Source organism: Terrapene carolina, unplaced genomic scaffold (assembly GCF_002925995.2).
Source record: "Terrapene carolina triunguis isolate 2854851 unplaced genomic scaffold, T_m_triunguis-2.0 Scaffold96, whole genome shotgun sequence".
In the NCBI taxonomy this organism is placed as follows: domain Eukaryota; kingdom Metazoa; phylum Chordata; order Testudines; family Emydidae; genus Terrapene; species Terrapene triunguis.
In genome coordinates, this window is record NW_020664447.1 from 64,836,448 (window position 1) to 64,850,066 (window position 13,619).

The 13,619-nt window shown below is 41.1% G+C and overlaps 1 protein-coding gene across 1 annotated transcript in view; it reads right to left on the reverse strand.

The window, feature by feature from the left end:
- The window catches only part of CEP128 (centrosomal protein 128), a 163,289-nt gene that overhangs the window by 46,483 nt on the left and 103,187 nt on the right, over positions 1-13,619 (reverse strand). The window contains exon 13 of the mRNA XM_024192734.1: positions 6,604-6,954. Within this exon, the coding sequence (XP_024048502.1) occupies positions 6,604-6,954 (351 nt within the window). The remainder of the gene's footprint in view (positions 1-6,603; positions 6,955-13,619) is intronic.

A 13,619-nucleotide genomic window follows, 5' to 3' on the forward strand; every position in this document is an offset into this window, starting at 1 on the left:
GGACGGCGAACCGCGGCCGGTGGGGGCCGTGATTGGCCGAACCTGCCGCGTCAGCAGGTAAATAAAACTGGCCCGGCCCACCAGGGTGCTTACCCTCATGAGCTGCGTGCCGAACGTTGCCGACCCCTGCACTAAATTATTGTGTCTGTAAATTTTTAAAGACCCCCAAATTATTTTCAGCTAGTTCCCTGAAGCTCATGATAAATGCTGTATCTAGGTTTCTAAAATCCTCAGATGCAAAGTGTGTGTGTCACTATTTTAAATATACATATACACAATAAGCTATTTGTGTTTTGTCCCCATAATGACATGCAGTTTATTTTATATTATATATCCACTAGTAAGAAGTTTTTTTCAGATGTCACACACATCTGTCAAACCTGTTAGCAAGGTGCTGATAACTTCTAATGTGGAAAACAAGATTCAAACAGATTTTTAAATAAGGATAAAAACATACCAGTACCATTTAGCATTTTTATGCATCTTTAATGGGAAAATTTTAAAACTTAAAAGAGAAAAATCCAATTCAGACAATCTTAAATACAATATCTGTAGGAAGATTCAATCTCATTACAGCACTATTTGAGTTGCCATCACAAAGATTGGGCTCATCTATCCTTTCATACCAGGGATCAGCAACCTTTGGCATGCGGCTCACCAGGCTAAGCACCCTGGTGGGCCGGGCCGGCTTGTTTACCTGCCGCATCCTCAAGTTCGGCCGATCGTGGCTCCCACTGGCTGCGGTTCGCCGCTCCAGGCCAATGGGGGCGGCGGGAAGCAGCGGCCAGCACATCCCTCGGCCCGTGCTGCTTCCCACAGCCCCATTGGCCTGGAGCGGCGAACCACGGCCAGTGGGAGCCGCAATCGGCGGAACCTGCGGACGCGGCAGGTAAACAAACCACCCAGCCCACCAGGGTGCTTACCCTGGCGAGCCGTGTGCCCAAGATTGCCGATCCCTGTTTTATACAAAAACTAGTTTTGTGGGCTTGTAACGGAGCTTCAAAACCGCCTTCCTTCCTTTTTTTTTTTTTTTTATTACATGTATTCAACTCCCATGCTGTCTGTTCTTCACCTTTTGCTCTACCTCGGTCTTTATTTTAAAATATCAAAACATACATTATTCACTTTCTATACAACTCATGTTATCTTTGTTTTAACTCTCATCCCTCCTTTCTCTAATGCTTTCCTTTGTCTAGATTAAGTGTTCTACATTGATTTAATTTAAATTTTTAAGCTTCTCAGGGTAGGGGGATTTTTTTTTAAATGTGAGTAAAGCACTCTCCTATTGTGCTTTATAAATGTGAATAAGAATTGTAATACCTAGTTATCGCTGTTCCTCAATAGATCTCAGTGTTTTACAAAGGAGGCAAATATCATTATCCCCATTTTACAGATGGGAAAACTAAAGCATGCAGGTTAATGACTTGCCCAAGGTCACCCAGCAGATGAGCGGCAGAGCCAGGAATAGAAATCAGGTTTCCTGAGTCCCAATCCATTGATCTATTCTCTATACCACACCGTATAATGCTATTTTGTACAAAGACATGGCATCAGGACTATGGTCTAACGCGGTGATCCCCAACCTTTTTAGTCTGGTGGGTGCCAGACGACGAGCCACGGAGGACCGTGGCGGCGGACGAGCATCTGCGGAAATGTCGCCGACAAGCGGCAACGTCACTAGGCGTCGCTGCCGAAATCCCGCCGACAAGCAGCAGCATCCAGAGGCGTCGCCGCCGAAATGCCGCCGATTTCGGCAGCGACACCTCTGGATGACGCTGCTTCTCGGCGGCATTTCGGCAGATGCTCATCTGCCGGCCAGTACGCGGGCGCACTTAGATGCCCCAGCGGATGCCATGGCGCCCACGGGCACTGCGTTGGGGACCCCAGGTCTAACGGTTACAGTGGGGAACTGGTAGTTTGATTCCCTCATTCTCCAATTGACTTGTGACCCTAAGCAATTCATTTAGCATTTCCAGGTCACAAAATTTTCTCCAACTAGAAAATTGGGATACTACTTTCCTCACAGAGCTGTTGATTAGCATGTATAAAGCAGCTTTAAACCCTTCACATGAATGGTGCTACAAGTATTACAGTACCTGTACAGTATTTTTTATGGAGCACTAGCAACAGCTATAGTCAAGTTTGCCAAAGTGTTTCCAAACATTCATCATTTTCTGAAAGTTTCAGCTTTTGAACAGAAATTTTCTAGGTCTGGTTTCAGCCCAAAGGTGTGTAGGGCTTTTTTGGACCATTTGGAAAGGCTTAGCTGCTTTTAGTACAAGGAGAGTGAAGTAAGTGAGAGCTGTTGGGTGCCCATCTTTTTGGAAAATCTAGCTATTTATGTAGATACCTACATATGCATTTCAGAGCCTAACTTTAGGTAGTCTGTGTTTTTTTTAAATTTTGGACAAAATGCTGAAATGTTGACAGGAGATACCTCTCTTCAGAGAAGGTTGCCTTATTGTTCTATGGAAAGTTGGTTCTATGGAAATTTTTTAAATTTATGCATTCTCAGAACCACTACTTAAAAACAGCCAGGAAATGCCTGTTAAGATTGCATGAAGAATCTTTACTCCATCTATATACATTACATTACTGTCTTTAACGACATATACACATGCACAAAAGCTCCATCTTTTACTATTTCTCAAAACCTCCAAAACAGCTTAAAAGTATTTACAACTTTGTAAGTTTCATCTTGTTTAGTGCACGGGGCTCCTTGTGATTTATACAAGAGACTTTCATAGGTCTTTCTAGCACACACAATATAATACACATGTGATATATGTGTCTACGGTTATGGGCAAACGGTACAACACAGAGAAAGTGTGTGTGTTATGATACTGCAAGGCCAAAGGGCAGCAGGAGAGTGTTCAATGGGAGCTATATAAGCCCCAGGATGATCAGGGCCTTATTCCCTGAGGACTGAGGAAATGTTACTACAGGTTAATTAGAGCTCCTGGAGCCAATTAAGACCATGCCAGAGATCTAATAAAAAAAGCCTATTCAGTCAGACAGAAGGGAAGGAGAACTGACTGTAGTTTGGAGGAGTACCAGGGGAAGAGAAACCCTGCCCAAGCAGAGCAGAGGTACTCCCCCAGCATAGAGGACCAAGAGAAACCCTGCCCAAGGGGAAAGAGGGTAAGAAGCCAGTGAAGCTGAAGGGGCTGGGACCTGGAGTAGGGGGCAGACCCGGGTCCCTTCCCGGCTCCCCTTCTCTCCCGCACCAGGGCACTAGTGGAGCCATCAATGCCCAAGAATAAGGGCAAGGGGCAGCGCACTGACCCACCACAATAGTGTCGGCCATTTGAGACAGTGTTCATACTAATGATTGTATTGTAATGCACACATACAACAGGAAAGAGTTAAAGTTCTATGTGCAATCTTTGATCTGGCATTTCCTCGACTTTAAATGTTAGGCTGAACCCATCCAACCTTAACATTCTGTTAAAGTGGTTTGCTGATGGACCAAATGTGGTTTGATCACATTTCAATTATTTCAGGTTACACGTTTTTGTTTTTTCTACTTTTATTATTCAAAACACATTTTACTGAGACCAGTATTGGGCTCTGAGGTAGCACTGAGCATTCTCTGTCTCAGGTGCTTGGTTGGCTGGTTCCTGCTCACTAGCTCAGGGTTTAACTGATATCCATATGGGAGTCAAGAAGGAAGTTTCTCCCAGGACAGACTGGCAGTGACTTTGGCAGGTTTTGGTCTTCCTCTGCAGCGTGTAGTTGTGGGTCACTCGCCAGGATTATTTGGGTGTATCTTATAATCACTTGCCTGTCATTGGGAGGACCTTGGGCACTAGTGCACCTCAGTCCCTCTTATTCTCTGCCTCCGGCACATAACAGTCTACATTTCTGTGAGTTGTAATACTTTGGTTTAATTTTGGTTTGGGGGTTAAGGTGAGGATGCTGGGTGGCCTGTGATATACAGGAGGTCAGACTAGATGATCTTGTGGTCCCTTTTGCCCTTAAACTCCATTACTCTATAATTGCAATTACAATGCTAATTTTTCAGCCAATTACTGAAAGATAAAAATTTCATTAATCAGAGCACTCTAAACCTGTAACCACACCCTCCCTGGGTTGCAATCCCACCAGCACTGAGAAATTGCAGAGTGAGATGATGATGAAAACTTTGAAGAGAGAGCTCCAAAGAAAATCCCAAGTGCTGCAAGAAATTGTGCTGTTGACTCAAGAGGTGGGTCTGTTCCTTCTAAATCAGCCACCAATCCCACAAAATAAGGGAAGCTATGCTGCTGTCTTTTAGATGAGATATAAAACCAAGGTCTAGTGTACTCAGCCATAACTCCTAGAATTTCTTACCATCACTATCACCAGTAAGAGCTCCAATGAAGACCAGACACCACTATTATAATCAGTGTCATCTAACTCTGCTCAGAGCATGTTGACTCTTCCCCGACAAATTATGTTCATCTATATGTCTGACAATATTGTTCTTTATTATAGTACTAGTATAAACCAGTTTGCCGGTACTGAAGTCAGGCTTACAGGCCTGTAATTGCCAGGATCACCTTTGGAGCCCTTTTAAAAAGTTGCATCACATTAGCTATCTGCCAGTCATCCGGTACAGAAGCTGATTTAAATGATAGGTTACAGACTACAGTTAGTAGTCCTGCAATTTCACATTTGAGTTCCTTCAGAACTTTTGGGTGAATACCATCTGGTCCCGGTGACTTATTACTGTTTAGTTTATCAATTTGTTCCAAAACCACCTCCAATGACACCTCAATCTGGGACAGTTCCTCAGATCTGTCACCTAAAAAGAATGGCTCAGGTTTGGGAATCTCCCTCACATCCTCAGCCGTGAAGACCGATGCAAAGAATTCATTTAGTTTCTCCACAATGGCCTTATCGTCCTGGAGTGCTCCTTTAGCATCTCATTCGTCCAGTGGCCCCACTGGTTGTTTAGCAGGCTTCCTGCTTCTGATGTACTTAAAAAAATATTTGCTATTACTTTTGAGTCTTTGGCTAGCTGTTCTTCAAATTCTTTTTTTGGCCTTCCTAATTATATTTTTACACATCACTTTGCCAGAGTTTATGCTCCTTTCTATTTTCCTCACTAGGGTTTAACTTCCACTTTTTAAAGGATGCCTTTTTGCATCTTACTGCTTCTTTTACTTTGTTTAGCCATGGTGGCACTTTTTTGGTTCTCTTACTATGTTTGGGAGTATACATTTAATTTGGTGTATAAATTTAAGTTGAGTCTCTATTATGGTGTCTTTAAAAAGTTTCCATGCAGCTTGCAGTGATTTCATTTTTGGCACTGTAGATTTTAATTTCTGTTTTCACTAACTTCCTCATTTTTGTGTAGTCCCCATTTCTGAAATTATATGCTACAGTGTTGGGCTGCTGTGATGTTTTCCCTACCACAGGGATGTTGAATTTAATTATATTATGGTCACTATTACCAAGCAGTCCAGCTATATTCACCTCTTAGTCCAGATCCTGTGCTCCACTTGGGACTAAATCAAGAATTGCCTCTCCTCTTGTGGGTTCCAGGACTAGCTGCTCCAAGAAGCAGTCATTTAAGGTGTCAAGAAACTTTATCTCTGCATCCCGTCCTGAGGTGACATGTACACAAGCAATATGGGGATAGCTGAAATCCCCCATTATTATTGAGTTTTTTATTTTCGTAGCCTCTCTAATCTACCGGAGCATTTCACAGTCATCATCACCATCCTGGTCAGGTGGTTGGTAATATATACATACTGCTATATTCTTATTATTCGAGCATGGAATTACTATCTATATAGATTCCATGGTACAGTTTGGTTCGTTTAAGATTTTTACTTCATTTGATTCTGTGCTTTCTTTCACATATGCCATTCCTCCACCAGCACGACCTGTTCTGTCCTTCCAATATATTTCATACCCTGGTACCATTGTGTCCCATTGATTATCCTCATTGCATCAAGTTTCTGTGATGTCTATTATATCAATATCCTCATTTAATATAAGGCACTCTGGTTCACCCATCTTTGTATTTAGACTTCTAGCATTGGTATACAAGCACTTTAAAAACTTGTCACTTTTTAGCTGTCTGACATTACATGATGTAATTGAATGGGACTTTTTTTCATTTGCTATTTCTCATCAGATCCTACCCGTATTTTATCATCTTCCATTCTCTCCTCCTTACTAGGACATAGAGAATCTCCATTTATAGCTCCTCCCCTAAGGGATGCCTCTGTCTGACCCACATGCTCCTCTGCACCTGTCAGCTTCCCCCCAGCCCTTAGTTTAAAAACTGTTCAACGACCTTTTTAATTTTAAGTGCCAGCAATCTGGCTCCTTTTTGGTTTAGATGGAGCCCATCCTTCCTGTATAGGCTCCCCTTTTCCCAAAAGTTTCCCCAGTTCCTAATAATTCTAAACCCCTCCTTTTACTTCTAGGCTGAGAGTATGAATCCAGCGTAGGTCAACAGAAAGAAAGTCATTAGTATCTGCCAACTGTTTTGTGGCCTATGTAAATTCACAGTGCAGTTGTTAGATGGCAAGTGCATATGTCACCTCCTCATCTCTATTTCTAAAATAAAAAGGGAAAGGAGAGGAAAAATAAAGGCTCTGCTCTTACCTGATTGCTCTTGTCCATCAGCTGATTGATGGTTTCATTCTGTTTTGCCATATCACGTTCCAGTTTCTTATATTTCAGCTTCCAGTGTCGAATGGATTCCTGAGCTTTCACTTTCAACTCTTCTTTCTTCTTCTCAGTCTCTAGCCTAAGGGTCTCAGACTGCCTGAATTCAGCAAGGTACTGATCTGCTTCCTTAGTAGACTCTTCAAGTTGCTGGGCCAGCTCAGCAGTTTGGAGTTCAGTTTGCCTCCGTTCACTCTCACAGGCCTTGTAGCAGCTCTGTATCTCCTTCAGCTGGTCCAGCATCCTTTGCTGCTGCTTCTCCCTGTTTTCCAAGTCAGATGTTAACACCTGTATACAAACACATTGTATTATAAAAGTACAGTCCTTAGGGATACACAATATGAAATAGTAGTAAAGCAACATACAGGGTAGCTTATGAATAAATCACTTTCCTATTTATAGATTACGTGCAACAACTTAGAAGATCATTGTAACTAAAGATGGAAAAACCTGTTATGTCACAGAACACATCTCCCTGTAATGGCAACTCTTCGCACTCCAACAGAGGGTACAAACAGTACATTATATTATCTTGAATTTTACTGTAAGTACCTGGAATCCAAACACTCCCCTTTTGGTGCTTAAAATCCTGGATGAAGTTTTGTGACTCCAGCCAATATCTAATACTTAATCACAAGTCAAATATTCCCGCACCCAACCACCTGTTCCTGAATGTTTCATAAGCAGACACAATTTTTTTAAAAAGGGTATTTTAAAAACTGATCTTGCTGTGAATTCTAGTATACAGCTAGTTAAAACAGTATTTTTTTGAAAACACATTTTTACAAATAATGAATAGCACACAGCAATACTTTAGGACAGAAAGTAAAGAACACTATGTAATTGAAACCATTGTGGAAATTTAAGTAAATTGGAAGATTATTGGAGTTGCTATTCCTGCTCTTTCAAAATGCACTATGGGATTTTCAATAACCTCAGATGGCCAACATACTATGTTTATCTCCAGCTGCAAAGCACCCCTTAAAACCAAACTGGGATATTGATTCAGTACTAACTCAGAAATAAGAATGCCAGCTACACAATCACCAGGACCACTTCTTACAGCATATTTGGGTTATCCTGGTAGGTGTTCCATCTCTTATTCATATATTTCACTGAACATCCCACTGATAAAAATCTCACAGCCCAGAATGTCATACCTAGAGGCATACCTAATCTACACTGTCTCAATGCGGTTCTGAAAACTATATAACTTTCTCATAGAGGCCAAATAATTATAGAGCAGGAAACACACTAAGACCAAAATCTATGCTTTCCTTCTATTTTAATTTTAATATAGGTGGTGAAAGAAATAAATGCAATTTTAAACATCTTACATATTCTGACATTCATCACTCTATATATAAATGAGTCTGCAGTCTCTCCAATTTATACAAGCATCTTTCTGTATATTAAAGCTCCACAAATGCTTCATGAAAATAGCATGGGCAACAAAATGGCAGATAAAATTCAATGTTGATAAATGCAAAGTAATGCACATTGGAAAACCTAATCCCAACTATACATATAAAATGATGGGGTCTAAATTAGCTGTAACCACTCATGAGAGAGATCTTGGCATCATTGTGGATAGTTCTCTGAAAATATCCACTCACTCAATGTGCAGCGGCAGTCAAAAAAGCTAACAGAATGTTGGGAATCATTAGGAATGGGATAGATAAGATGACAGAAAATATATTGCCTCTATATAAATCCATGGTACATCCACATCTTGACTACTGCATGCAGATGTGGTTGGCCCATCCCAAAAAAGATATATTAGAATTGGGAAAAGATACAGAAAATGGCAACAAAATGATTAGGGGTATGGAACAGCTTCCATATGAGCAGAGATTAATAAAACTGGGACTTTTCAGCTTGGAAAAAAGACAACTAAGGAGGTCTATAAAATTGGTGTGGAGAAAGTAAATAAGGAAGTGTTATTTACTCCTTCTGATATCACATGAATTAGGGGTCACAAAATGAAATTAATAGGCAGCAGGTTTAAAACAAACAAAAGGAAGTATTTTTTCACACAACACACAGTCAACCTCTGGAACTCTTTGCCAGAGGATGTTGTGAAGGCCAAGACTATAACAGGGTTCAAAAAATAATTAGATAAATTCATGAAGGATAGGTCCGTCAATGACTATTAGCCAGGATAGGCAGGGATGGTGGCCCTGGCCTCTGTTTGCCAGAAGCTGGGAATGGGTGACAGGAGATGGATCGCTTGATGATTACCTGTTCTGTTCATTCCCTCTGGGGCACCTGGCATTGGCCACTGTTGGCAGACAGGATACTGGGCTAGATGGACCTTTGGTCTTACCTAGTATGGCCGTTCTTATGTTCTATTTATTAGCAGTAATTTTGCTTATGTATCATGTAATCTTTGTTTTCCCCATTTTGGTGATGTTTGTAGAAACTTGATCTTTTAGTGTTCACCCAATCTGGCTATCTTCATGAGTCCAGAGGTAACTTTATGTACTAGAATGTTTGAGGCTGGATTTTGAGACCTTCACTTCTTTTTCAGAGAGCAGCAGATGCTGAAAGAGTACAGGGGAGGCAATAGGCTCAACTTCTAGAAAGAGAAGTCTGATTGTTATGACTCTACAATTAACCCCACTAGCCAATACAATTGCAACACACAGCCTCCAGAAGAAGCCATGACCTATTCCAGATGACGAAAGGGAGAAGTTCAAGAGCTATCAGAGGAGCCTTTCCATGCCCTCAGCAGGAAGGATGATTGCCATGCAAAAAGGGCATAAGGATGGGTAAAAAGAAAAGGATTATCCTTAAGGGTTCTCAGAGTAATGTGTGCATGTCATCTCCTATGCTTCAGAACACCAAGGAGGAATTCCCCTGCTTCCCTCCATGTACACAGTTATGCTACTGACCAAGCACATTATGGTGGAAGAGCGCATTTGCCTTTCTCCAAAACATTAGGCATTGGCTGCTACCAGAGGTTGGATACCAGATTTGATGGATTATTCATCTGCTTTGGTATGTCAAATTGTATGGTCCTGTGATGTGAAGGGCTGACCTTCAGAGGTGGGAGAGGCATCTACATTGGGCTAAGGAGAAATATAAACAACTATACCTTTAATGGTGTCCCTAACCTCTGTTTGTCAGAGGGTGGAGATGGATGGCAGGAGAGAGATCACTTGACCATTACCTGTTAGGTTCACTCCCTCTGGGGCACCTGGCATTGGCCACTGTCGGTAGACAGGATACTGGGCTAGATGGACCTTTGGTCTGACCCAGTACGGCCGTTCTTATGTTCTTATGTTAATAAAAAAAATTTACTATTAATTATCAATCATCTAATATTGTACTACTCATCAGTACTAAGACTTTATAACTTGTTATTTCCATCTGAATTTAAGTAAACACAGTCTGTCTGTATCTTATTGATATACCAGTCCAGCAAAGGCCACAAGCAAACCACAGGGCAACTATTAACTAGATGATCTCATAATATTGCTGACAAAGCACCAAGATAATGATGCTTATTCCCAAGATTAACTAGACAAAGAAAAAGAAGCACACAGTGCTATTTTATCTTGGTAAAATCCTGAGTTTTAAAGGATAGATGAAGCCACTCTTGGATTCCAGGCTTTTCCAGCATCACCCTCTGAGAGCACTGAACAAAGTAATTATCAATTTCTGGATTCATTTTATGACTATTTGACCTATGGTAAAAATGGGGAAAGCCCTAGAATCCCTCCTTCACCATCAAAACAGAGTTGTCACCCTTATTTTACAATTGTCTGACAACTAAACAAGATTACATTACTTTCTGCATTAGTCTCTGGGCATTCCTTGTAATGAGTATGAAGAGGCAGTGTGATCTAGTAAATAGGATACTGCACTGAAAGTCGACCTGGGTTCTAATCCCAACTTTACAAATGACCTGCTGTGTGACCTTCAACAAGTATATTCCTTCTCTGTAACAGTTTTTCTCCTTGCGCTCACTGTCTGTGTTGTCAATTTAGATTGCAAGCTCTTCCGGACAGTGACTGTCTCTCATTATGTATTTGTACAAGGATGAGAACAATGAGACTCGTATCTTAGTTGGGACCCTTAGGCACAACTGTAGTACAAATATTAAAATAATAAATAAGAATACCAAGCTAAGTCTTATATAAATATCAATAAAGTAAAATGGAAATGTGTCTACTGGTGAAAGTTTAAATATAGAGAATGACCACAAACTTGCTCTACTATCCTATACACAAATATGATTTTTGGCTTATGAAGAAAAGTAACTGTTTAAACTTGTAAAATCTGCCTGACTAAGAAGAGAATTTTAAAAAAAGATACTTACGCACAATATTTATATACTGTAACCTTTGAAGGCTATGGATTCAAATTTGGAACATGATAGAAGTTAAAGCAGCCAAATACAACATCAGAAATCATTATGCCTACCCTTCCACAGCTTTTATACAATGGCTAACCTTTTGACTCATACACCAAACAATATTTGATTACAAATGCTGTTATCACTTTCCATGTACAGACTCTCTGGTGATAGCATAAGGGATGTCAGTCCAAAATAATAGGTTCTCCAGACTTTCTGGGTCATTAAAAATAATTATTTCTCCACAAACCTTAAGAGAACACATCTTGTTCATATAACTACATTTTCCATGTACTTGTTAATGAAACATTATTCTAAGCTTAAGCAAAGTACAGAAAACAATGTTCAATTAATTGAAGACACTCATCTCACTGTGGAGATGTAAAATGTTAACCTCCATTTTATGAATAATAATATTCACTGTAGGGAAACATTTCTTTGGATTATTTATCCTTAAGCACAAAGAGATATAATTAACTTATAGACACCAGCAACCAGTTTGATTTCCACCAGGGAAAATCTAGCCTGTGGATCTAAAGAATTAATTCAAATGTATGCTCTTACATTTTACTTAGCAATTCCTGCAAGTGAAATAGAACTTTCTATCTAGAAATAAATAAACCAGTCTTGCTTTACTTAATTTTTTTATATTTATTTTTGGGGTTCTGCCAAGTTAGTCATTCAACCCATCCCCACATTCAGCATAATAGGAACTACCTGAGGGGAAGAATTAGCTTTGCATATTTACCATTAGAGCTATTGAATACAATGAGGGTGACACAAGGTGACATTGGCCCTTTATGAGGGAGCAAGGCAAATGCACCTATGCCTGGTCAGCAGACCCCAACTGGGCTACAAGAGAAGGCACCTGGGCCTTAGAGGGGTGAAGCATGGATGAATCAGGCCAGAGAATCAGTCCAAAAAGGGGCAGAGAGAGCAGACATAGGGTATGTCTACATTGCAATTAAAAACCAACTGCTGGCCCATGTCAGCTGACTCGGGCTTACGGGGCTCAGGCTAAGGGGCTGTTTAATTGCAGTGTAGACTTGCAGGCTCAGGAAGCATCCAGGGCTCTGGGATCCTCCCACCTTGCAAGGTCCTAGGGCCCGGGCTCCAGCCCAAGCTCGAACATCTTCACCACAATTAAACAGCCCCTTAGCCGAGCCCCACAAGCCTGAATCAGCTGGCAAGGGCCAGCTGCGGGTATCTAATTGCAGCGTGGGTATACCCATAGGGCTCTCACTACTGGATCCCTGGGAATAGACAGACAGACCAGAAGCAGAAAGTTCCCTGGGAGTGACTGCCAAAGTCCCCTGTGAGGGAAGGCAGTGGGAACCTGCTGAGAGAAACCCAGTGAGTTGCAGCCAGAGAGCTGAAGAAAGCAGGAGCAGCAGGAAGTTCCTAGAAGAGGTTGCCAGAGTCCCTTGGGAGAAAAGGCAGTAGGAATCTGCCAGGAAAAAGTGGCCCTCCAGGCAGAAAGCCCTGGCTGGCAGTGCTCAGTGAACGTAACAGAGAAGATTCCTGCAGGAAGCCCAAAAGCAGGAAGGACAGAGTTGAAGGGGGAAAAACACTGGGAGCCGTAGCCTAGGGTAGGCTGAGGAACGGATTTTGTCTGTTTGGCTTGTATTTCAAAAAATAAAATTGCCTGAAAGAGACTCTGGGTGTGGCAGTGGGTCCTTTGTGAGTGGGAGAGAAGGCCAGCTTGTTACATGGAGGAAATGCCAGAAAATAGATCAAGACAGAACCAGATTGATTTATTTTAACGCCAGAAGCCAATCCAAACACCAGAACTCCTGAAACAGGAAAATATAGGGTAAGATGGAGTAGATATGTTGTTCGCTAGAGAACAGGGTGAATTAATGGACTTTGAAGCCCCTGGGGAAGGGTAGTATGACTTTTGGTGTGCATATGGCTTATTATATAGCATCCAGGATGCCTCACCTGAATGGGCGAGGCTAACCAACCCATGATCATGCACTTGACAGACTTTGGTGATAAAAGATTTTTATCTAAAGACCTGAACTGAAATGAACAGAAAATCTAGCTGTTCCAGAATACCATATCCTTAGAAATAAGGGAGATGGAACACTTTTCTTCAGCTAAAAGGGGAGTTTCCAGGAAAGAAATGGAGGAAGTGATCCAAAACCTACAAAAACACAAAGTAAAATAATATAGGAAACCACTTTATCAGGATCTGTTGAGAAACTAATAGAGCTATTGAATACCAATGTAACATCTGATCTGTCTGTACGATTGAATCTGACTCTACATTACTGGCTCTAAAACTACATTTTTCAATTTGATAGGCTCTGTTCAAGCTAAAATTGAACTTCATATGTTTATATGGTTGTTTGTCTTCCCTAGTGATATTTGAATATTGTTTAGCTGAAAGATATACAAGGTAACCAGAGGGTCCCCGAGAGAAATTATATGAAGTGGACAGTGTTCTCAACTGTACGTTTTAAACTTGTTTTTGTTCCATGATCTGTTTTTTCATATGATGATGTATCATGGCCAATGGTTTTGTGCTCCTGGCCAAATTTTTTTTCCAGAATCATCCTACAAACCAGTGATCTGGAACATACTAATAGGT